This window comes from Somniosus microcephalus, chromosome 5 (assembly GCF_052327205.1).
Source record: "Somniosus microcephalus isolate GS21.2 chromosome 5, FLI_Smic_1.0, whole genome shotgun sequence".
In the NCBI taxonomy this organism is placed as follows: domain Eukaryota; kingdom Metazoa; phylum Chordata; class Chondrichthyes; order Squaliformes; family Somniosidae; genus Somniosus; species Somniosus microcephalus.
Window position 1 is genome coordinate 89,292,393 of NC_140991.1, and position 23,097 is coordinate 89,315,489.

The 23,097-nt window shown below is 48.0% G+C and overlaps 1 protein-coding gene across 5 annotated transcripts in view; it reads left to right on the top strand.

Annotated features, from left to right (window-relative positions):
• The window catches only part of akap9 (A kinase (PRKA) anchor protein 9), a 316,455-nt gene that overhangs the window by 207,692 nt on the left and 85,666 nt on the right, over positions 1–23,097 (top strand). For 4 of the 5 annotated variants that reach the window (XM_085987955.1, XM_085987956.1, XM_085987957.1 and 1 more), the window contains 4 exons: positions 2,865–3,041; positions 9,744–10,757; positions 11,062–11,229; positions 11,681–12,181. In XM_085987955.1, the coding sequence (XP_085844081.1) occupies positions 2,865–3,041; positions 9,744–10,757; positions 11,062–11,229; positions 11,681–12,181 (1,860 nt within the window). The remainder of the gene's footprint in view (positions 1–2,864; positions 3,042–9,743; positions 10,758–11,061; positions 11,230–11,680; positions 12,182–23,097) is intronic. The other variant, XM_085987959.1, reaches the window with a different exon arrangement.

Genomic DNA, 23,097 nt, shown 5'->3' on the forward strand with positions numbered 1-23,097 from the left:
AGTTGGGCTATTTGGCCAACTACTAGCCAGCGAATGCCCACGAAACTCTTATGCCTGGCAAAAGCAGGTGTAAGGCCTGCTTTTATCAGCATATGGATTAAGTTAAATGTTAAATTAAAATTTAAAATATGCAAAATATTTAAAATTAGATCATGTAAATTTTGGGCTGGAATAAAATGTTTTTATTATTTTTTCAAAAAATTTAATTTTTATTTTAAATGTTTAATCAAAGGGACTTTTTAATTTTGAACATGGGAATATTTATTTTTATTAGAATTGTGTTTTATTTGGGGACTTCTCATAAGCTTATGGGAATTGTGTTCGTAAATGGAATCCCCATACGCTTATGAGGAATTTTCCTTTCTAATTGGTTGGCCTGGCCCACTTGATCCCAGGGACGCATCCGAACCGCCTGTGTTCCTGGGACCCGTGGGTCTTCACACAGGCATACGCCTACAGGCCCAGGACCTGAAGACTCCAAAGCTCCGGAGACACCAGGTACTTTTGGATTTTTTTCCAGGTCGGAGGCATACTCCAGAAGTATGCCTCCGACCGCAAATTCCGGCCCATTATTTGAGTATCATGTGAATAACAGTGCTCTAAAGAAGTGCAAGACTGCTGAATAAACACAAGTTTTATAAATCATGTTCCCAGCTCAAGCATTTGAGGTGAATTGAAACATTAGTTTGCTGTTGCCACATGCATCTTATCCAATACTATGTCCCGCTTACTTATCATCCCTGTCCTCGGAAACTTTCACAATGTTAAGACGCTGTATAAGTGCAAGTTGTTGACTGATTACTATCATGGTGTCCATGGATTGTTTAAGACTTGTGTCTTTCATATTGAAGAATTGCTGGTTTTATATTGTTGATAAATGAAAAAAGTTGGTATAAAGTACATGCCTCTCATGTAGGGGTGCCTTTGTTCTACAATAAGTGTATGCTTGTAACAGTTGACGTTTCATTGTTAGAACAAATTTATGAGGGCATGCTCCAATGACAAAAGTGAAGTGGAGCAGCTCCCTGCCACTCAAGCCTGCAGTTGGGAGACCCACTCCAAATCCTGGGGGTGGGGTCATTTGTGTGACACAGCAGCTACATTGCACCTTCAAGGGCGCTTCAGTAGTGCCTACCCTGATCTTTCTGCTGGAAGACAGAATGGACCACAGTCACTTTGCCTGAGGTGCCCCCAGGGCTTCTGGGCCAAAGAACAAATTTCAGCTCTCAGTGGAGCTATTGCCCTGCAAAATAAAGTTATCAATCATCAACAACAACTTGCATTTATATAATGTCTTTAATATAGAAAAACTATGTGATATTAATAACTATTTGATATTAATTGACTGACTTATTCGCAAAATGTACGTTGGACAAGTGGGATAGATTATCTGCTTATCTGAAATGAAACCTTTGAATTTAAAGTACAGCATCTTTTCTTGAACTAATATTCATCAATGTTTCTTGACTATCAGATGTGTGAAGCTTGCTTGTAACTTAGCAAGAGGTATTTGATGCATCCGTCTCACCTGATGACTAGGAGGGCAAAGATTTGTCTCCCTAAGGTCAAAGTGGCCTTTAGTGTCATTCTCACAAAGAAATATTCATCTAGCTCTAAGTCAGGCAGGCATTATGATTTTGGTTTTGGTGAAATCAGTAGATCATTAATAGATAAAAATACTAAAGTCCATCAATTACGTTCAGTATCAGCCAGCAACACCTTGGGCAGGATTTTCATTGGGCCGTGGAGGCGTGTGGGGGGTTAAAATCCCGAAATCGGGGGGCACGAGACCCATCCTGCACCCAACCCACCTCCATGCCAGCTTCAAAGGAGGCGGGTACCCGACCCGCCTCCCCGAGGCGGGAAGGGGATTAGTGCCAATTAACTGCCTGTTAACAGGCCGTTTTTAGCCTAATCCCTATTTTTAATGTTGAAGTGTGGGATTCCCGACGGCTCCAAACCATGCCAAGTTAGAGGAGGCGGACCGTCGGGATGAAGGGCTTGGAGGGGTCGAGATGTTCGGTGTTCAGGTGAGTGATGGGTGCATGAGTGCAGAGGTAAGTGTGTTTGGTGTGTGTAAAGTGTTTAAAGAAGTTTTACATACCTTTACAGCCTTCCTTCCTTCAGGTCTCGGGAGTCCCTCATCTCACCAGCACAGAAAGCAGAATGGCTGCGAGCTGTCAAAAATTGCAGCATTCAGCTTTCTGTTCCGGGGAGATCTCTAAATCATTCTGAGAGGAAGGAATTAACCTGGAATACAGATTCAGTGTTTGACAGCTTCAAACAGCTGTCGAACGCTGATATTTCATCTGGGCGGGCTCAACAAGGTCAACCAAGTCAAAATCGCGTGGGTTGGCTAGAACTCGATGGAGGTGGGACTACAACCCCGAAAGTTATAGTCCCGCCTCCTACCCGACTCCTCAATGAAAATCCAGCCCCTTGTATTAGAACAGACACCTACAAACATAGTCTCTCATAGGATTACTCTCATAGGATGTATCAAAAAATTCCTAAAGGAATGCCTGGGGAAAGAGTATCTGCTATTTACTACCCTTTCCAAGTAGTTGCCTAACTTTGCGCAGTTGGCTGCAATTACATCTCATATTTTAATGGTGTTGTCATTGATGTTTATTATAAAGGACTTAATTTATTTGGAAGGGTGGGAGTACATTTTTGACTTGATTTTTCTGTAAGAAAAGTAGAAGTTTGTTCTTCAGCATATGACATTGGATGGTGTGATTCTTGAACATCGTGTAGTTTGTGTAGGTGTTGTAATTCTCTGTGTTGAAGATGAAAAGAAATAAAGCACCTTTTATCCTTAACCACCAGTGTTTTTAAACTATGCTCCATCCTTCACTCGACAGAATGAGGTGGAAAGCTTGCAAGCGTCTGTGCTTGATTCCAGTGAATCATCTGGTAATCAACGCTCATCTGTTGGGAACTTCTCTCGAACCCTCAAGGAAAGAGATCAAGAAATAGAAAAACTCAATGAACAAATTATAAAGTTGCAACACCAGCTCAAAATCACTTCTGACAATAAGGTCAGTAAAATCAAACAAATGGTCTCTACATTTCTGAGCTATTTCTGCAACATATACGAAAGATAAACCGATATGTAAGGATCTTCATTTCCAAGTTTGTGATTTTCCTATTTCCCCCTCCACATTGCCCTCTGAACCAATAAATTCCTAGATTTTAAATTGAGTCTTAGCAACTGGTAAGATTTCCTTAAATCTTGTGCCTCTTTTGAGCCCTACAAGATCGAGTTCTGTATAGACCGCATCTGGTATGGTTTGTAGCACTTTCTCTTGTCTCCTGTCTAGAAAACCACTAAAGGGTAAGTGACACAAATGATGGTTACAATTGGCCCAAAATAAAATACGATTAGAAAAAAGTATTACAGAAATCCATGTCATCAGTACATGTGCAAATGTTATGGTTTTAAGGAGGGAATTCCAGAGCGTGAAGTCACAACTGCCAATGCTGGGGTGAAGGGAGTGGGGTTTACAAGAGGCCAGAGTCGAAAGAATATAGAGTTCTGGGATGGCTGTAGGAAGATAGAGATAGGCAGAGGAAAGACAATACAGTTGAGAATATTAAATTGCCAGCTTAGGATGATGGGGAACCAATGTTGGTCAGCAAGAGCAGGAATATGAGTGAGCAGGACTGGTGCAGTATAGGATATACCGAACAGAAACAGGCCATTCGGCCCACCTAGTCCATGCCGGCATTTATGTTCCACTTGAGCTTCCTCCGTCTTTCCTCATCTAAATCTATCCGCGTAATCCTCTATTCCCTTCTCCCTCATATGCTTGTCCAGCCTCCCCTTAAATGCATCTATACTATTCGCGTCAACCACTCCCTGTGGTAGCGACTTCCACATTCTCACCACTCTTTGGGTAAAGAAGTTTCCTCTGAATCCCTATTGGATTTCTTGGTGACTATTTTATATTGATGGCCTCTAGTTATGTTCTTCCCCACCAGTGGAAACATTCTCTCTGTATCCACTCTATCAAAACCTTTCATAATTTTAAAGACTTCTGTTAGGTCACCCCTCAGCCTTTTTTTCAATAGCAAAGGGACCCAGCCTGTTCATCGTTTCCTGATAGGTATACCCTCACATTTCTGGTATCATCCTTGTAAAACTTGTCTGCACCCTCTCCAGTGCCTCTATATCCTTTTTATAATATGGCAACTAGAACTGCACATAGTACTCTACCTTGCTCTGTCAAGCTTATGTGGTAGCTGGTATGTAACGGCCACCCCACGTTAAAAGAATTCATGTACAGGCATCTTCCACCCTTTAAAATGAAGTTCGGGACCTGGAACGTCAGGACCCTCATGGACAACAGTGACAGACCGGAACGCCGTACTGCTATCGTTGCCCGGGAGCTCAGACGTTTTGACATACACATCGCCGCCCTAAGCAAGACCCAGTGGGCAGGGGAAGGCCAGCTCATGGAGCAAGGCGGTGGTTACACCTTCTTCTGGAAAGGCAAACCTGAAGAAGAACGCTGTCTCCATGGGGTAGGCTTCGCCATAAAAAATGAGCTAGTTGAACATCTCAGACTCCCCTTGTGGAATAAACGAACGCCTCATGACTCTACGGCTCGTCCTAGCCCGGAACCAGTGCGCTACGGTCATCAGTGCATATGCCCCAACACTGAAAACCACAGGCGAGACCAAAGAGGAATTCTACTCCAGCCTCGAACAATCCCGGTTCCGAGTCCCAACGGGCGACAAGCTGATCCTCCTTGGCGACTTCAACGTCAGAGTTGGAAAGGACACAGACCTCTGGGGAGGTGTGATCGGCAGAGATGGGGTAGGGAAAGCCAATTCCAACGGTAGCCTCCTCCTGACAATGCTTAGAACATGGCCTTGTCATAACCAACACCTTGTTCCGTCAGAGAGACAGGTATAAGACTTCATGTCAACACCCTCGCTCCAAGCACTGGCATCTGCTGGACTACGTCATCGTCCAAGCGAGGGACCGCAAGGACGTCCGCATCACCCGTGCCATGACGGGAGCGATGGTGGGTGGAGCAAGCGCAGGCGATCCAGCAGCTAGCCAACAACCACGACGTGCATGGATTCTTCAGCACAGTCAAGACTACCTACGGCCCAAGGACCTACCCCACTGCGGGCCAAGAACGGAGAGGTACTCATCAAGGACAGAGAGGCAGTCAGTGCCCGCTGGAAGGAGCACTTCGAAGATCTCCTTAACCGAGACTCTGTCTTCGACGCGAGTGTCCTCAACTCCATCCCGCAGCATGCTACCCATCACCACCTCAGCAGAACCCCAGCCCGGCATGAGGTTGAAAAGGCCATCCGACAACTGAAGAACAACAAGGCCTCAGGAGCAGATGGAATCCCCGCAGAGGTGCTAAAACATGGTGGAGAAGCACTATTGGCACGAATACATGAACTCATTTCTATTATTTGGAAGGAGGAGAGCATGCCAGGGGATCTCGGAGACGCCGTAATCGTGACCGTCTTCCAAGAAAGGTGACAAGTCCGATTGCGGTAATTACAGAGGAGTCTCCCTGTTGTCTGCCACAGGGAAAGTCATCGCAAGAATCCTCAATCGCCTTCTCCCAGTGGCTGAAGAGCTCCTCCCAGAGTTGCAATGCGGATTCCATCCACTAAGGGACACAATGGACATGATCTTCACCGCGCGTCAACTACAAGAGAAATGTAGAGAACAGCACCAACCGCTGTACATGGCCGCCTTTGACCTCTCGAAGGCCTTCGACGCCGTCAACTGTGAGGGATTATGGAGTGTCCTCCTCAAATTCGGCTGCCCTCAAAAGTTTGTCGCCATCTTCCGCCTGCTTCACGACGACATGCAAGCCGTGATCCTGACCAACGGATCCACCACAGACCCAATTCACGTACGGACCGTGGTTAAGCAAGGCTGTGTCATCGCACCAACGCTCTTCTCGCAATGCTCCATCTCACCCTCAGTAAGCTCCCTGCTGGAGTGGAGCTAATCTACAGAACAAACTGGAAACTGTTCGACCTCCATCATCTCCAGTCCAGATCCAAAGTCGGCCCATCCTCTGTCGTCAAATTACAGTATGCAGACGACGCTTGCGTCTGCGCACACTCTGAGGCCGAACTCCAAACCATCATCAGCACCTTCACCGAAGCGTACAAGAGCATAGGCCTTACACTTAACATCCGTAAGACAAAGGTCCTCTACCAACCTGGCCCCCCGCCGCACAGTACTGCTCCCCGATTATCAAAATCCATGACAAGGCCTTGGACAACGTGGACCACTTTCCATACCTCGGGAGCCTACTGTCAACAAGGGCAGACGTCGATGACGAAGTCCAGCATCACCTTCAGTGTGCCAGTGCAGCCTTTGGTCGCCTGAGGAAGGGAGTGTTTGAAGACCAGGACCTCAAACCCAGCACTAAGCTCATGGTCTACATGGTCTAATATCTACCCTCCTGCATGCTTCAAAGACGTGGACCATGTATAGTAGGCACCTCAAAGCACTGGAGAGGTACCACCAATGCTGCCGCCGCAAGATCCTGCAAGTCCATTGGCAGGATAGGCGCACCAACATCCGTGTTCTCGCTCAGGTCAACATCCCCAGCATCGAAGCTTTGACCACGCTCAATCAGCTCCGATGGACGGTACACATCATCCGCATGCCCGACACGAGACTCCCAAAACAAGCGCTCTACTTGGAGCTCCGACACCGCAAGGAAACCCCAGGTGGGCAGAGGAAACGCTTCAAGGACACCCTCGAAGTCTCCTTGGAAAAAGTGCAACAAGCCCACCGACACCTGGGAATCCCTGGCCCAAGACTGCACAAAGTGGAGGAGAAGCATCAGGGAAGGCGCCGAACACCTCGAATCTCTTCGCCGGGAGCAAGCAGAAGCCAAGCACAAACAGTGGAATGAGCGCACGTTAACCCAATCACCCCGCCCCTTCAACCACCGTCTGCCCCACCTGTGACAGAGACTGTAGGTCCCGCATTTTTAGTGTGGTAGCAAGTCCTCCTCTGTTCCGAGGGACTGCCTAAGAAGAGGAGACTCAAGTGTTGTCTAACCAAGGTTCGATACAGGTTTAGCATAACTTCCCTACTTTTCAATTCTATTCTTCCAGAAATAAACCCTAGTGCTTGATTTGCTTTTTTTATGGCTTTACTAACCTGTGGTGCAGCTTTTAGTGATTTGTGTATTTGTACTCCGAGATCGCTTTGTTCCTCTACCCCACTAGACTCGCACCCTCCAAGTGATGAGTGACCTCCCTATTCTTCCTACCAAAATGTAATGCCTCACATTTATCTGTGTTGAACTTCATTTGCCCATTATTTGCCCATTCTGCAAGTTTATTAATGTCCTCCTGTAATTTGTTGCAGTCCTCCTCGGTATTGACTAACCCCCTCAATTTGGTATCATCTGCAAATTTAGAAATTGTGTTTTTGGTTCCAAAGTCTAAACCGTTAATGTAAATTGTGAACAGCAGTGGTCCTAGCACTGATCCTTGTGGAACACCACTATAAGCAGCAGATTTTTGGATGAGATTAAGTTTACAGAATGTGGAGGATGGGAGACTGTCCAGAAGATCATCGGAATAGACAAGTCTGGAGCTGACAAACATGAATGAATGATTCAGGAGCAGGTGATATTATGGGGGTGGAAGTAGGTTGCCTTTGTGATGCAGAATATACAAGGTTGGAAGCTTAGTTTGGGGTCGATTAGGATGCCGAGATTGTGAACAGTCAACCTGAGACACTGGCCAGGGAGAAGGATGGAATCGGTGGCAAGGGTATGGAGTTGTAGTGAGGTTGGAAGACGATGGCATCAGTCTTCCCAATATTTAATTGGGGGAAACTGGTCTTGGATGTCAGACAAGCAATCTGACAGCACAGAGGCAGTGGAGGAGTTGAGGGAGGTAGTGGAGAGGAGTGCTGGCTGTCGTTAGCATATGTGTGGAAACTAACCCCGTGTCTTCAGATGACTTCATCAAGGGGCAGCATGTAGATGAAAAGGAGAAAATAGCCAAAATCCTTGGACTCCCAAGAGGTAACAATGCAGTGGCAGGAAGAGACACCATTGCTGCAGATCTCTGGCAACCATTGAATAGGTAATAGTGGAACCAAGCGAGGGCAGCCTCATCAAGCTGGATAGCGGAGGAGTGGTGTTGGAGGAGGATGGCGTGGCCGACCATGTCAAAGACTGCTGAGAAGTCGAGATGGGATAATGCATCATGGTCAGGATATTATTTGTGACTTTGATTTGGGGCAATTCAGTGCTGTGGTTACAGGAAAGCTGGGCACAGATTTGGTTATGACAAAATGTTCAAGGATTTTGGAGGTTGGGGAAGTAGTTTCCAAGGATATAGGGGTGGAGAGTGGTTGGTTTTTTTTGAGGAGAAGGATGATGGTGTTTTTGAAAGGGAGTGGGACAGTACCCGAGGAGAGGGAACCAGTTACAGTGTCGGCTGTCATGTGGGCCAGGCAGGAAAGTTGGGTGGTCAGTTTAGTGTGATTGGTGTCAAGGGTGCAGGGGGTGAGCCTAATGGACAAGATGAGCTCGGAGAAGGCATAAGGGAGATAGGAGAGAAACTAGAGAAAGACACTGGATCAGCATTGGGCAGGGGAAGCTGGGAGGAAGCCCAAAGAAGTCCATGAATTCTTCACATTTGTTAGTAGTGAGTATAGTGGTAGCAACTGTTAAGGGGATGGCTGGTAGTGGAGAAAGGAAGCCGGGATTTATTTTTGGATTCCGTAATTGTGGAAAAAGTGGACAGTTTTGACAGAGGAATGTGAGACCCGATGGTGCTTGACGTGGTCATGCCAGATCTATTGATGTATGACTAAACCAGTTGTGCACAAGTGTTTGAACCCTTGGGCTTGAGGTTGTGAAGATGGGGACCATACCAAGGAACTGCCAAGATGGGGGAAGAGTAAAAATGTTGTCTGTAACAAGGGCATCCAAGGTGGAGGAGAGGGAGTGGTTCAGCAGATTGACAGTTGCAGATGTATTGTGGCAGATAGAGTGCCAAAGGCTAGGCAGTTGGTAGTTTGAAAGTGTAGTTGGAAGTCACTTGGGGTGATTTTTTTTTCTGGAGACAGACGCAAAAGTAATTGGGCTTAGAAGGAGGTAAGGGGATGTGGGTGGTGAGGCATTCAAGGGAATGGTCGCATTTGGCCTTTTTCTATGATCAAGACCATGGGAGTAGAGAGGCCACGATGATGGCAAGGTTGAGGGGGTGGCCATGAATATGAGTAGGAGAATTTATATGGAGGGAGAGGTTTAAAATTGGACAGTTAGGGTAGTTGCTTGCAAGAAGGCAGCAATGGGTGCCTGAAAGGGCCCTTTGGAGAATGCTAAGAGGCCCAGAGGTTGGCTGTGAACGTATCCAAGGGGAAATCAAGACAGGGATGGTGGCAAGAAAGTAGGAAGGCGGAGGAGTGGTGATGGGTTGGGAGGCAGGTGTAAATTACCAAAGAGGAAGCAATGAAAAGTGGCATGGTTGTGTGACGGAGGAGAGGAGGCAGAAGAGAAGCGCCCCAATGGCCGAGAAAAGAAAAGGGAGGTAGAAGTAATGGGCTCCAATCTGTCATGGCAGGCAAAATGCACACGTGAATTGACAGGGAATTCAGGGTACATAGTTATTAAAGTGGACAAAAGTTTGAGTCACAAGAAAAACTAATCTCTGGAAACCTAACATTTTATATAACCCTGGATATTCAATGTAATTATTCAATCTCTTCCACATTTTAGGTCACTGCGAAGAAGAATGAACAGATCAGGGAACTAGAAGCCCAAATAGAATGTCTTAAAAGTGATCAAGAACGTCTAAAAAAGCATAATGAGGAAGAAGTTGAACAGTTGAATGAAGTAATAGAAAAACTGCAGCAGGAACTGACAAAAGTAATGCCATTGGAATTCGTTCCTTCTGAAGATGCAGAGAATTTGAAACTTCAGCTTGATATAATGGTAGAAAAAGAGCTGCTGCAGCAGCAAATGGATAAGCAGAATGAAGAAGTGATATTCACAAAGCAGAAACTTGAAGAACAAAACAGAATGTTGCAAACTCAGGGATTAGCATTGATAAAGACCCCAGTAGAGATAAAGGATGTTTTTCCAGAAAGTGCCCAAGGCCCCATTAGTAGTGCCGAATTCAGAATGCAGGAGCTACAGGCAGCTATTGAAAAGAAAGAGAGAGAGTTAGATTCATGTCACCTTCAAATACAAAGTCTAAAGGAACAGGCCCAAACTGAAGCTAGAGTGCATGAAAAGCAAATTCTCGCTCTAGAAGAGGCTCTCAGGGAGAAAGTAGCAACAGTTCTAGTGAGCCAAGCGCAGTTAAAGGCAGTACAACAGCAAATAAGGATCTGTGTTGAGCAACAAAGGAGTCAAATTAAAGAAAGAGAAACTGTTTCTGGTAAAAAGGAAACAACACCTTTGGAACACGTACAGGAAGGAGAAAGAATACAGATATGCCCAGTAGGATCAAAAGACACCGATCAAATAATTCCACAAAATCAAGAAATTCCAAATATTGAATACCAAACAAAAGAAGTAATCATGTTAAGAGAGCAGCTAACTGAGGTACAACAGCAATTGATTAATCTCCAAAAGGAACTTGAGCTTGAAAGGAAAGTACTGTCAACTACTCAACAAGAAGCTACAGAAAAAGAAAAGAAGTTAATTGAGTTGCATTGTATGTTAGAAAAGAAGAAAAAATCAACAGAGGAACAAGACAGTGGGATACGGATTTCAGAATCCTTAATTGTAAGTATAATCTAGCTGTTAATTCTAACTATATAGTGCAGCTTTAACTAGAACAATTTTTAGGCAAAAGAATCATAGCAGAACAGTGCGCACCAGTTTACCATTATCTGATAAGCTACATGAATAGTTTCTTTGTGGCTAGATGAGAGCCCACCAAGCGAAAGGCAAGAGATTTATAGGCTACAGTTGTCTAATGTTAAGATTTGTTTCATAGTTAACTTTCTGGTATAGGTAATCTTTATAATCACAACTCTTTTTTGTTGTTGTGTTCTTATAACATTCTGAAAAATCTCTGGCTTTGCAGACTGGTGAAAACAAAGTTTTATGCCTAGAAACTCCTGTTCGACAGAGTGCCACCTTCGTAACTGACCTGGTCTCAGAACTAGAGCAGGTCAAAGCTGAAGCTGCAGTCACCAAAGAAGAATTAAATAGTTATAGAGAGCAGACTGAGAAACTCCAAGAAGACTTGCAGGTACTGACTAAAAACTAGTGTTTCTGTATGGGGAAACAGTTTGCTGCTGTGCAAACAGGTTGTGTAGTTTACCTACATAACAGGGACCACTTCTTCCTCAAATTCTCTTTTCCCCTCTCGTTCTCTCTCTCGCTCTCTCTCTGTCTCGCTCTTCTCTATCTATCTGCCTCGCTCTTCCCCTCTATCCTGCACTCTCTCCCATATTGCCATGCACATAGGGTAGCTATCACATTGTAACTATGATAACTTGTACGGTAATGCAAGTATCCAAGGTTAATTCAACATTTAAGGATACAGTATTTTTGAGGGAAAGGAATATCAACCTAGCTTACTAATAAGAAAAATACTGATAAAGTAGCTGATAATACAGGAGATTGCTTAGGAAATCTACCCTACAGTGTGCAAACCAAAACTGACTGTTAAAAACCTAAATTGTGTTCCTTTTATTTAGGCGAAAGAACTAACCATAATACATCTTCAGGATAAACTCAACACTGCAAAGGAAGCCTTCTGCAAAGCAGAAGAGAAACTTGCCCATTTTGAACAATTCAAACAAACTCCTCTGAAGTGCAAAAACCTGGACATTACCGAAAAACCAAAAGATACTTTGACCAAAGAAAGACCAATAAAAATCCTGGTGGACTCAGCAGTCCAAACTGAAATATTGATTGCTGATATTGTTGAGGCTACACTGACCACTTGTAAAAATGCAGAAGAGCAAACTAATTTTCAGTCTTCGTATATTAGTTCTTCAGAGGAAGTTACAAAAATAAGAAGTCAGTGCTCTGAAAAAATAGATCAACTACGAGAGCTCCATGCTGTTGAAATGACCAAACTGGAGGCAAGATATTCTGCTGAAACAGAAGCCTTGATCAGGGACCATACAACACAAATGAATACACTGAGGGAAGAATATGATGCTGTCAAAGCAGTGATTAATAGCTCAAGACTGGTTAGTGCTCATTATTGTAATTTTGATTATTGAGGTGAAAATATCAGACTTTACCCAAGAATTTTGTTTAAGCAGTTGAACCATTTTGTTACATTTACAGCAGGCTATAAATATTCTCTTAGCATGCTAGGACAGATAACCCTTGTTAAGATTTGTACCCTCCGAGATCGCTTCGCTCCTCCAATTCTGACTCTTGCGCATCCCCGATTTTCATCGCTCCACCATTGGCGGTCGTGCCTTCAGCTGCCAATGCCCTAAGCTCTGGAATTCCATCCTTAAACCTCTCCACCTCTCTCCCTCTCTCTCCTTTAAGACACTCCTTAAAACTTACCTCTTTGACCAAACTTTTGGACACTTGTCCTAATAGCTCCTTGTGTGGCTAAGCGCCAAATTTGTTTGATAACGCTCCTGTGACACACCTTGGGACGTTTTACTGTGTTAAAGGTGCTATATAAATGCAAGTTGTTGTAGTGTTTAAAAAATATGGGCATTTATGACAACTCAATCTTATTCTTGCTATAGTCATAGTGAAACAGGAGGTAGTTGAGATACTGGATGGGATAAAAATTGATAGTGAAGGTACTAGAAAGGCTGGCTGTACTTAAAGTAGATAAGTCACCAGGACCAGGATGGGATGCATCTTAGGATGCTGAGGGAAGTAAAGGTGGAAATTGCGGAGGTACTGGCCATAATCTTCCAATCCTCCTTCGATACAGGGGTGGTGCCAGAGGACTGGAGAATTGCAAATGTTACACCCTTGTTCAAAAAAGGATGCAAGGATAAACCCAGCAACTACAGGCCAGTCAGTTTAACCTCGATAGTGGGGAAGCTTTTGGAAACTATAATCCGGGACAAAATTAACAGTCGCTTGGACAAGTGTAGATTAATTAAGGAAAGCCAGCACGGATTTGTTAAAGGCAAATCATGTTTAACTAACTTTATTGAGTTTTCTGATGCGGTAACAGAGAGGGTTGATGAGGGCAATGCAGTTGATGTGGTGTACATGGACTTCCAAAAGGCGTTTGATAAGGCACCACATAATAGGCTTGCCAGCAAAGTTATGATGAACCTTTATAAAACACTGGTTCGGCCTCAACCGGAATATTGTGTCCAATTCTGGGCACCGTACTTTAGGAAGGATGTGAAGGCCTTAGAGAGGGTGCAGAAAAAATTTACAAGAATGGTTCCAGGAATGAGGGAATTCAGTTACGTGGATAGACTGGAGAACCCAGGGTTGTTCTCATTAGAGCAGAGAAGGTTGAGAGGAGATTTGATGGAGGTGTTCAAAATCATGAGGGGTCGAGACAGAGTAGATAGAGTGAAACTGTTCCCATTGGCGGAAGGGGGGCGGGTGGGGGGAGAAACTGTTCCCATTGGCGGAAGGGATGGAACCAGAGGACATAGATTTAAGGTGATTGGCAGAAGAACCAAAGGTGACATGAGGAAAAACTTTTTTACATAGCAAGTGGTTAGGATCTAGAATGCACTGCCTGAAAGGGTGGTGGAGGCAGATTCAATCATGGCTTTTAAAGGGGAGTCGGATAAGTAACTGAAGGAAAAAAAATTGCAGGACTGTGGTGAAAGGGCGAGGGAGTGGGACTAGCTGAAGTGCCCTTGCAGAGCTTACAGGCTCGACGGGTCAAATGGCTGCTTCCTGTGCTGTAACCATTCTATGATAATACAGTCACAATGCTGCACAGTGAAGAGGCAGAAGTGGAGAATTACCCCTTTGTGTGTTTTAAAAGTCTTGTGAAATTAATTTGTCTTTCAGTGGGAACTGTGTACATACAAATTGCTAGAGTCAGCATTGGAACATACATTTTGTATAATTCCCGGCAGTGACAATGTGACATCTACTCCAGTGGCAAAAAACTTGGATAACGCCTCCCCCCCCCCCCCAATTAATAAAATTACTGAAGCAGAACATCGTTATCTGCAGGGATAATACTACGCAAAATGGCTGTGACCAGCAATTGTAAAGCCGAAAATATGGAAACAATAATTTAAGATTATATGGAAATTCAGATGAAAATGTTTTCAACTTGAGCATCTCTTTACAGTATTTTTATTTTAGTAGTTTGTAACAAGCAATTACTTGATATGTGATATTATCTGAAAAATAATGGCCTGGAATTTGCGGTGGGTAATAACAGCGAACGAACAGCATTCGCTGTTATTACCCCTTTGCAACTGACCAGAACTTCAGGATTTAGCACATGTGCATCCTAACGTGGAAATCTGAAGTTGCGGTCAGTCATTCACTGCTCCGACACTGGCTGCGCTGTGCCAACACCCCTGCCATCCACATCCCATAGCCGGCAATCAGTGGTGTCAGGGAAACTAGTGAAATGGACAAAAACTTCAGCTTTTCTGCAGTACAGGTAGACTACGCTTTATCCGGACTTCCGAAAACCGAAACCCTCTAAAAACCAAAGGTTTTTTCGTTCAGCGTAAGTCGTGCGTACGAACGAAAAAACCTTCGGTTTTTAGAGGGTCCCAGTTTTGGAAGTTCGGATAAAGGGTAAGTCGTGCGCACGACCCCCCGCCGGCCCCGACAACCGCCGACCCCGCCAGCCCTGACAACCGCCGACCCCCCCGCGGACCCCGCCGGCCCCGACAACCGCCGACCCCGCCAGCCCCGACAACCGCCAGCCCTGACAACCGGCGACCCCCCCGCGGACCCCGCCGGCCCCGACAACCGCCGACCCCCCCCCGCCGGCCCCGACAACCGCCGACCCCCCCGCGGACCCCGCCGGCCCCGACAACCGCCGACCCCCCCGCGGACCCCGCCGGCCCCGACCCCCGCCGACCCCGACTGACTTACGCTGAGCGTCAGCGTAAGTCGTGCGCACGACCCCCCCCGCGGACCCCCGCCGACCCACCTTCCGAAATCCGAAATTCTCCTTTATCCGAAACTCGGCTGGTCCCGAGGTTTTCGGATAAAGGATAGTCTACCTGTAATATGTCTGTTAAATACCTCATTAAAAGTTAGACCCTTTTGCCTCTGGGGTTTTTAACAGCGTATTGACTGCTAAACAAACGTTATGGCCCCGAAAAACTAATTTTAATTTTGTGCAGTACCAAATTTATCCATTTTAATAAAAATTACAATTTTTAAGAAACTTTTTTTTTAAATTACTTTTTAATAAAGTTTCTTCATCTTTATTTCAGATTTATCTTTTCCCCATGTGAGAGCCCCATCTTTGTTTTGCTCTCTAACATTTTTTAAAAGTTAGAATAAAAGGAGTTAATTCACTTCCTCGTTCCCGGTCTATGAGAATTCTGCATTGTGATTGGCTGCTAAGACAGCTTGTTGCCATCACAGCAGCTTGCGTTAGGGATACTGATATAACTGAACGTCAGAAAAGCCAAACTTCTCGCCACAAAGATTGCGCGATCTAAGTGGGAAGCTTACTTCAGGGCCAGCAGCAAACGTCTTTGCTTCGCCGCTGACCGCAAATTACGGGCCATTGTGTACAAAGAGGCAACGTTTTTAAATAATACTGTAGTTAGATGCTTTATCATTATTTGGAGAAAAGTAGGTGTACTTGTGAACTCTGCACATCTTTATTGTATTCTTCGTACTGTTGTACCATTTGTCCCTGTATCCTTGCTCTCCTCTTGTTTTTACATCTTTTTCTTTCAGTAGTCAATCTCCTGTGGAATTGCACATGTGAAGTCAAGACCAAGTGCAGTATTCAGGTCAAGTAGGGTTGAGAGGTGGGGAGGTAATTCAACCGTGGGGGAGAGGAGGAGGAGGAGGATGAGAGGAGCAGGAAGGGTCCATGGGAAAGGGAGGGGGAACTGGGAAAGGGGAAGCTGTGGAGGGGAGGGAGGGTGAGGAAGGTTGGTGCTCCAGTTTTCTAGCCAGATCTTCTCAGTTGAGGTGGGAGGGAGTAGCCTTCTATCTGTAGCAAATCCTTTTCTTGTAGGGGTTGGGGAGAGTTGGCACCGCCCTACATTTTCTTGATGAGTTGCCTTGATTGCCTCTGCCGCTTTCTCTTTTCAACCTGGGATAGGGGTCAGTGGGACCAATCGTGATAAACACTCCAATTTCCCTCTGTGAGAAAGCCATGCTTTTCAAGTGCCGATGCTGTGACCAAGGCCTATAACAGCTGCAGAAAAGTTCACAGGTGCAATTGATGCAGATTCTCCCAGTCAGCTAAAACATTAATAGATGAGGCCTCAATCGAGTGGACAAACCTTACCCGGGTAGGCTTGAGCATAACAAAAGTTAGTCCTGGCTTGGAGGCTTGAGGGTGAAATGGAGGCAGGGGATGCAGGGTGGGGCTGATAGTAGTGGCTCAATAAAACCTATGAGGAAAAGAGTTGGAATTTTTGAAAGTTTATATTTCTAAAAAGTATAAAATGGGAGCACTTGCCTTCACATTCACCTTACACAGCAGGAATCCTAGACAGGGGCATTTCAGAACTGAAATGAAGAATCTAGTGCTTCCACTGTGTCACCCAGTAGAACCCAGAACTTAAGACAGACCTAAACCAATTCTTAAAGTAGTCTAGTGTCATAGACTGTCAAATGAGAAAATCTCAATTAAAGCAGGACAGGACCGATGTCACCAGATGTGGACACAGTTAACATTGAAAAGCTATTAGGTACAGTTGACATAGGACTTTTGAATGGAAAGAAGACGAGATGCATTGATTTTAATATACTGGTTTGACAAAGTACCACATAATATACTTGTAAGCAAAATTAAGGCCCATGAGATTAAAGGGACGGCGGGAGCATAGATACGAAATTGGCTAAGGAACAGAAAGCAGAGACTACTGGTGAACGTTGTTTTTCAGACTGGAGCGAGATATACAGTGGTGTTCCCCACGGGTCGGTATTGGGACCATTCTCTTTTTGGTTTATATTAACGACCTGGACTTGGGTATACAGGGCATAATTTCAAAGTTTGCAGTTGAAAAAAAACTCGTAAATTTAGTAAACAGAGGAGGATAGTAACAGACTTCAGGAGGATATGCAGACTGGTGAAATGGGCAGACACATGGCAGATGAAATGTAACGCAGACAAGTGTGAAATTATACATTTTGGTTGGAAGAATGAGGAGAGGCAATATAAACTAAATGGTTGTTGAGATACCGCGGCAAACGTGGGAGTCAAGACCAGAGTTGATGGAACACAACTGCTTTAATTTACATCATGGCAAAACAAGTGCTTAAAAAGCCCGCGCAACGACTTAAATACTCCCCAGACAGGAAGTGCTCCCGGCAGCCTGTCCCTACGGGAAACAAGCTGCCGGAGGAAAGGGCCCACGGCTGGGGGCGGCTGCTGCCGGCAGTGCGCCTGCGTAAACTGTCCGTGCCGCCGTGAGCGTATTATGTCCAATGGTGGCATGTCGCCACAGAGCTCCCCCCAGAATCCGCTTAGGAGGAGTAGACGAGTCGTGACGGTGGTCTAATGGTTCTGCCGGAGCGGCTCTGAGTGGCCGCCGGTCTAGTTGGTGGGGCCGGGCGGTTCGCCGCCGGCTGTGCTAGCTTGCTGGCGGGACGGCCTCTAGTTGGAGGTCGGGCCACGGGGACCTGTTCCCCTGGTTCTGTGTGTGCTGGTTTGAGTCGGCCGATGGAGACCGTTTCGACCCTGTCGCCGAGTCGCAGCTTGAAGACCTTGTCCCCGGTTTGTAGTACCTCGTACGGTCCATTGTACGGGGGTCGCAGGGGTCCGCGGTGTGCGTCGTGTCGCACGAAGACGAAGCGTGCCTGCTGTAAGTTTGGCGGGACGTAAGGTGCGAGTTCGCCGTGTCGGTTGACCGGAAGTGGGGCGAACTGTTGAACGGAAGAGAAAGAGTTGAGCCGCTGCTGTTCAGCCGACCAAGGCGTGGTAGCCTCCAGAAGAAATTCGCCTGGTACGCGCAGCGGTTGTCCGTAGACTAACTCCGCTGCTGAGGACTGGAGGTCTTCCTTGACCGCGGTACGTAGGCCTAGTAGCACCCACGGTAGGCAGTCAGTCCAGGTACTGTCCTGCAGACTGGCGCGAAGTGAGGCCTTGAGTGACCTGTGGAAGCGTTCACACAGCCCATTGGCCTGCGGGTGGTACGCCGTGGTTCGGTGGAGCGTCACCCCGAGGTTGCGTGCTGTGGCCGTCCAGAGTTCAGAGGTGAACGGCGCCTCTGTCGGAGGTTATGTTGGCCGGTACGCCGAACCTCGCGACCCAGGTGTTAACGAACGCCCTGGCGATGTCGGCTGTGGTGGTGGAGGTCAGCGGCACTGCCTCAGGCTAGCGTGTGGAGCGGTCGACCATCGTGAGAAGATAAGTTTGGCCATGCGATGGCGGCAGAGGACCGACGATGTCGACGTGTACGTGGTCGAAGCGGCGGCTGGGTACCTCGAAGTCTCCCAGGGGTGCTTTTGTGTGCAGCTGCACCTTAGCCCGTTGGCAGGCGAGGCAGGAGTTGGCCCAAGTCCGAACATCTTTGCTGAGGCCGCGCCAGACGAAGCGCTGGGAGAGGAGTTTAACGGATGCGCGGGAACCCGGATGGGAGAGCCTGTGGAGCGCGTCGAAGATGCGGCGGCGCCAGGTTGCAGGGACGACCGGCCTGGGTTGGCCGAGTGAGACGTCGCAAGTGACTGCCGTGGCTTCGGGCCCGTGCGCGACCTTGGCTAGGCGTAGCCCTGGCAGGCTGGTAGCCGCCGAGAGGAGGTCTGGGTCCGTGAGCTGGGCCGCTGCTAGTTGCGCGTAGTCGACCGCTAGGTGATTCGCGCAGATGGCAGGACGGGAAAGGCAGTCGGCGACAACGTTGTCTCTACCGGAGACGTGCTGGATGTCCGTGGTAAACTTGGACACGGCCGCGAGCTGGTGTTGCTGCCTAGCGGACCAGGGGTCGGTGTTCTTGGCCATCGCGTATGTGAGCGGCTTGTGGTCCACGTACGCGGTAAAGGGGCGGCCCTCCAGGAGGAACCTGAAATGGCGGACCGACAGGTGGAGTGCGAGGAGCTCGCGGTCGAAAGTAGAGTATTTGACCTCCAGGGGGGCGCAGTTGGCGGCTGTAGAAGGCAAGTGGCTGCCACGCGCCATTGACCCACTGCTCGAACACGGCTCCGACCGCATGGTCGGAGGTGTCGGTGGTGAGCGCGACCCGGGCATCAGCCCTCGGGTGCGCGAGCATGGTGGCGTCGGCGAGCGTGTTTTTGGTGGCGTCGAAGGCGGCTGACGTGTCAGCGGTCCAGGCTACGGCCATCTTGCCGGATTTACCTCGGAGGGAATCGTATAGGGGCTTCATGAGGGCTGCAGCTCTGGGGATGAACCTGTTGTAAAAGTTCACCATCCCGAGGAACTCCTGGAGGCCCTTGATGGTTTTAGGGCGGGGGAATTGCTGGACGGCCTGCACCTTGTTGGGCAGGGGGACGGCCCCAACAGGAGTGATGTGGTGGCCGAGAAAATCGATCTCGGCTAGGCCGAATTGGCACTTCGCCAGGCTGAGGATAAGCCCGTGTTGGGCTAAGCGCCCGAACAGGATGCGAAGGTGTTCGAGGTGTTCCTGTTTGGAGGAGCTGGCCACGAGAATGTCGTCTAGATAGACGAATAGAAAGTTCAGGTCCCGGAGGACTGAGTCCATAAGGCGCTGAAAAGCCTGGGCTGCATTCTTGAGGCCGAAGGGCATCCTCAGGAACTCGAACAGGCCGAATGGGGTGATGATGGCCGTTTTGGGGATGTCCGCGGGGTGTACGGGGACTTGGTAACCGCGCACCAGGTCGACCTTGGAGAAGACGGTTCGTCCGGCCAATCGGGCCGAGAAGTCCTGGATGTGCGGCACCGGGTATCGGTCGGGGGTGGTGGCATCGTTGAGGCGGCGGTAGTCCCCGCAGGGGCGCCAGCCTCCGCTGGGTTTGGGGGCGATGTCCAAGGGCTGCTGGAGCGGCGGTTGATGCCGAGTTGCTCCATGGTGGTGAACTCGGCCCGCGCGATTTCCAGCTTGGCCGGGTCGAGTCTGCGGGCGTGGGCAGCGACCGGGGGGCCGGTGGTGGGGATATAGTGCTCCACACCGTGTTTGGCGGCTTTGGCCGAAAACGTCGGGTTAGTGAGGGCGGGAAACTCTGCTAGTAGTGCCGAGTAGTCGCCCATGGCTCTGGCGAGGCAGTAGGTCGTCAGGCCGGCCGAACGGGCCGGGGTGACTGCGCCAGGGATGGGGGCCATAGTGTTGATGTCGACGAGGCGGTGCCTCGGAATGTCGACAAGGAGGCCGTGGGCACGTAGGAAGTCGGCGCCGATGAGTGGGCAGAGGACCTTGGCTGTGAGGAACTCCCAGCGGTAGCGGCGGCCTGCGAGGTCGAACGTGACCATGCGGGTGCCATATGTGCGGATGTCAGAGCCATTGGCTGCAGCCAGCGTAACACCCCGTGCACCGCGTTGGATTTCGAGGGCGGAGGCGGGGGTGATGCTGTGCTGGGCTCCTGTGTCGCACAGGAATCGGCGGTTGGTGCTGTCGTCGATGACGTACAGTAGGGGCCCCTTTTGCCCCGCGGCCATCGTGGGGGCCGGTGCGGGGAGGGGTTTGAAAGTGCACGGTGGCGTGCAGCGTTGGGCCCTAGTGCCAAAACGGGTATGGTAGTAGCAGTGACCCGGAGTGGAAGGGCGGTCGGGCCTAGTGAGCCGGGGGGACCGCGTGGTCATTGTCGTGAGGTCGGGCGCGACGTCGCGGGCGGTCTGCGCGGAGAGCAGCCGGTCGGCCTTTTCGGCTATCTCGTTCAGGTCCATGGAGCCAGACTCCACAATGAGCTGGCGGGGAGCTGCCGAATGAAAAGCGTGCGAAAGAGGGCGCCGGGTTTTTTGTCGTCCGAGAGGGACAGCATGTGGGAAAGCAGGTCTGATGGTGAAGCGTCACCAAGGCCTGGAAGGTCGAGGAGTTGGCAGTTGCGCTGGTAGGAGGACGCCTGAAATTTTTTAAGGAGCGCGGCCTTCAGATGTTCGTACTTGCCTTCCTCTGGTGGATCCTGCAGCGCTGCCCAAACCTTAGGGACTGTGGCGCAGGTGAGAGAGGCGACGAGGTAGTCGTACTTCGTGGCGTCGACTGTAATGCTTCTCAGCCGGAATCTGGACTCGGCTTGAACGAACCAGGCCTCGGCCAGGTTCTCCCAAAAGTCCGGTAGTTTAACCGTGACTGCGTTTGTATCCGCCATGCTAGCTTAGGATTCGTCCTGAGCGTCGGGGTCACCAGTGTTGAGATACCGCGGCAAACGTGGGAGTCAAGACCAGAGTTGATGGAACACAACTGCTTTAACTTACATCATGGCAAAACAAGTGCTTAAAAAGCCCGCGCAACCACTTAAATACTCCCCAGACAGGAAGTGCTCCCGGCAGCCTGTCCCTACGGGAAACAAGCTGCCGGAAAGGGCCCACGGCTGGGGGTGGCTGCTGGCGGCAGTGCGCCTGCGTAAACTGTCCGTGCCGCTGTGAGCGGATTATGTCCAATGGTGGCATGTCGCCACATGGTACAATTTTAAAGAGAGTGCAGGAACAGAGAGACCTGGGGATGTATGAACACAAATCTTTGAACGGGACAAGTTGAGAAGGCTGTTAAAAAAGGAATGTGGGATCTTTGGCTAGGCAGTTATGCTAAACGTTTATAAAACACTGGTTAGGCCTCAGCTGGAGTATTGTGTTCAATTCTCGGCACCACACTTTAGGAAGGGTGTCAAGTCCTTAGAGTGCAGAAGAGATTTACTAGAATGGTACCAGGGATGAAGTACTTCAGTTATGTGAGGAGACTGGAGAAGCTGGGGATGTTCTCCTTAGAGTAGAGAAGGTTAAAAAGAGATTTGATAGAGGTGTTCAAAATCATGAACAGTTTTGATAGAGTAAATAAGGAGAGACTGTTTCCAGTGGTAGAAGGGTCGGTAACCAAAGGGCACAAATTTAAGGTGAAAGGACTAGAGGCGATATGGGAAAATAGATTAAAGGGTAAGATGGTAGATAAGCAGTGGCAGACTTTTAAGCAGATATTTCATAACTCTCAGCAAAGATATATTCCAGTGAGAAAGAAAGACTCTAAGAGGAATGAACCATCCGTGGCTAATTAAGGAAGTTAAGGATGGTATCAAATTGAAAACAAAGGCATACAATGATGCAAAGATTAGTGGTAGGCCAGAGGATTGGGAAATTTTTAGAAACCAGCAAAGGAATATAACATGCTAGTTATACAGCAAAAACATACGACCGTGACAAGCAGCTGGTGCCGGTCCTGATCGGACAGATGGCTAGTGTGCGTGAACAGTTCTCTGGCTTCTGGCTTTTTTTTTCTTTCTCTGTCTCTCTCTCTCTCTCTCTCTCTCTCTCTCTCTCTCTCTCTCTCTCTCCCGGGCCTTCGATGGTGAGCATGGGATCACTCTCAAACGAGCGTTCGATCAGCCCAACTTCTCATTGGCTCTCCCCTCCACTGTCTCTGTGAGCAAGCCCTTGGGGTGTCACTTTTATTTTTTTTTAGGGGTGGGCCTGAGGCCAAGTTATTGACGAGACCATTTAACCTATAGAGGTTCCTCTAAAACCTCATCACCCAATGATACTTCAAGTTATTTGCCTTGGTTCTTGGATGAAAGCCCTCCCCAAAAGGGGGTCTCATTACCTCATCCAATTTGTCTTATTGTTTAATCTTTCTGAAGGTTCTTCCTTTAGAATTTGTGTCTTATCTCTCTTGTCTCTATCCTCCTTGACCCAGCAAGTACAAGGCCTGATCCTGTCCCTCTTAATCATGGCCCCAGCCAGAGCTGTCCAAACACTATCTCACTGCTGGGGCCTCAGCTGTTTACAATCCATATTACAGGAAACTTTGGTTTATCCGGAGATTATATGTCCGGAATACTCGATCTAATGGCAAAAATCAGGAGCCGTTTTCTATAAGTTTTTTTAGTTCTCGTTGCTTTTTTTTTCCCAGTCAGGCACTGCAAGGTCTGTAGC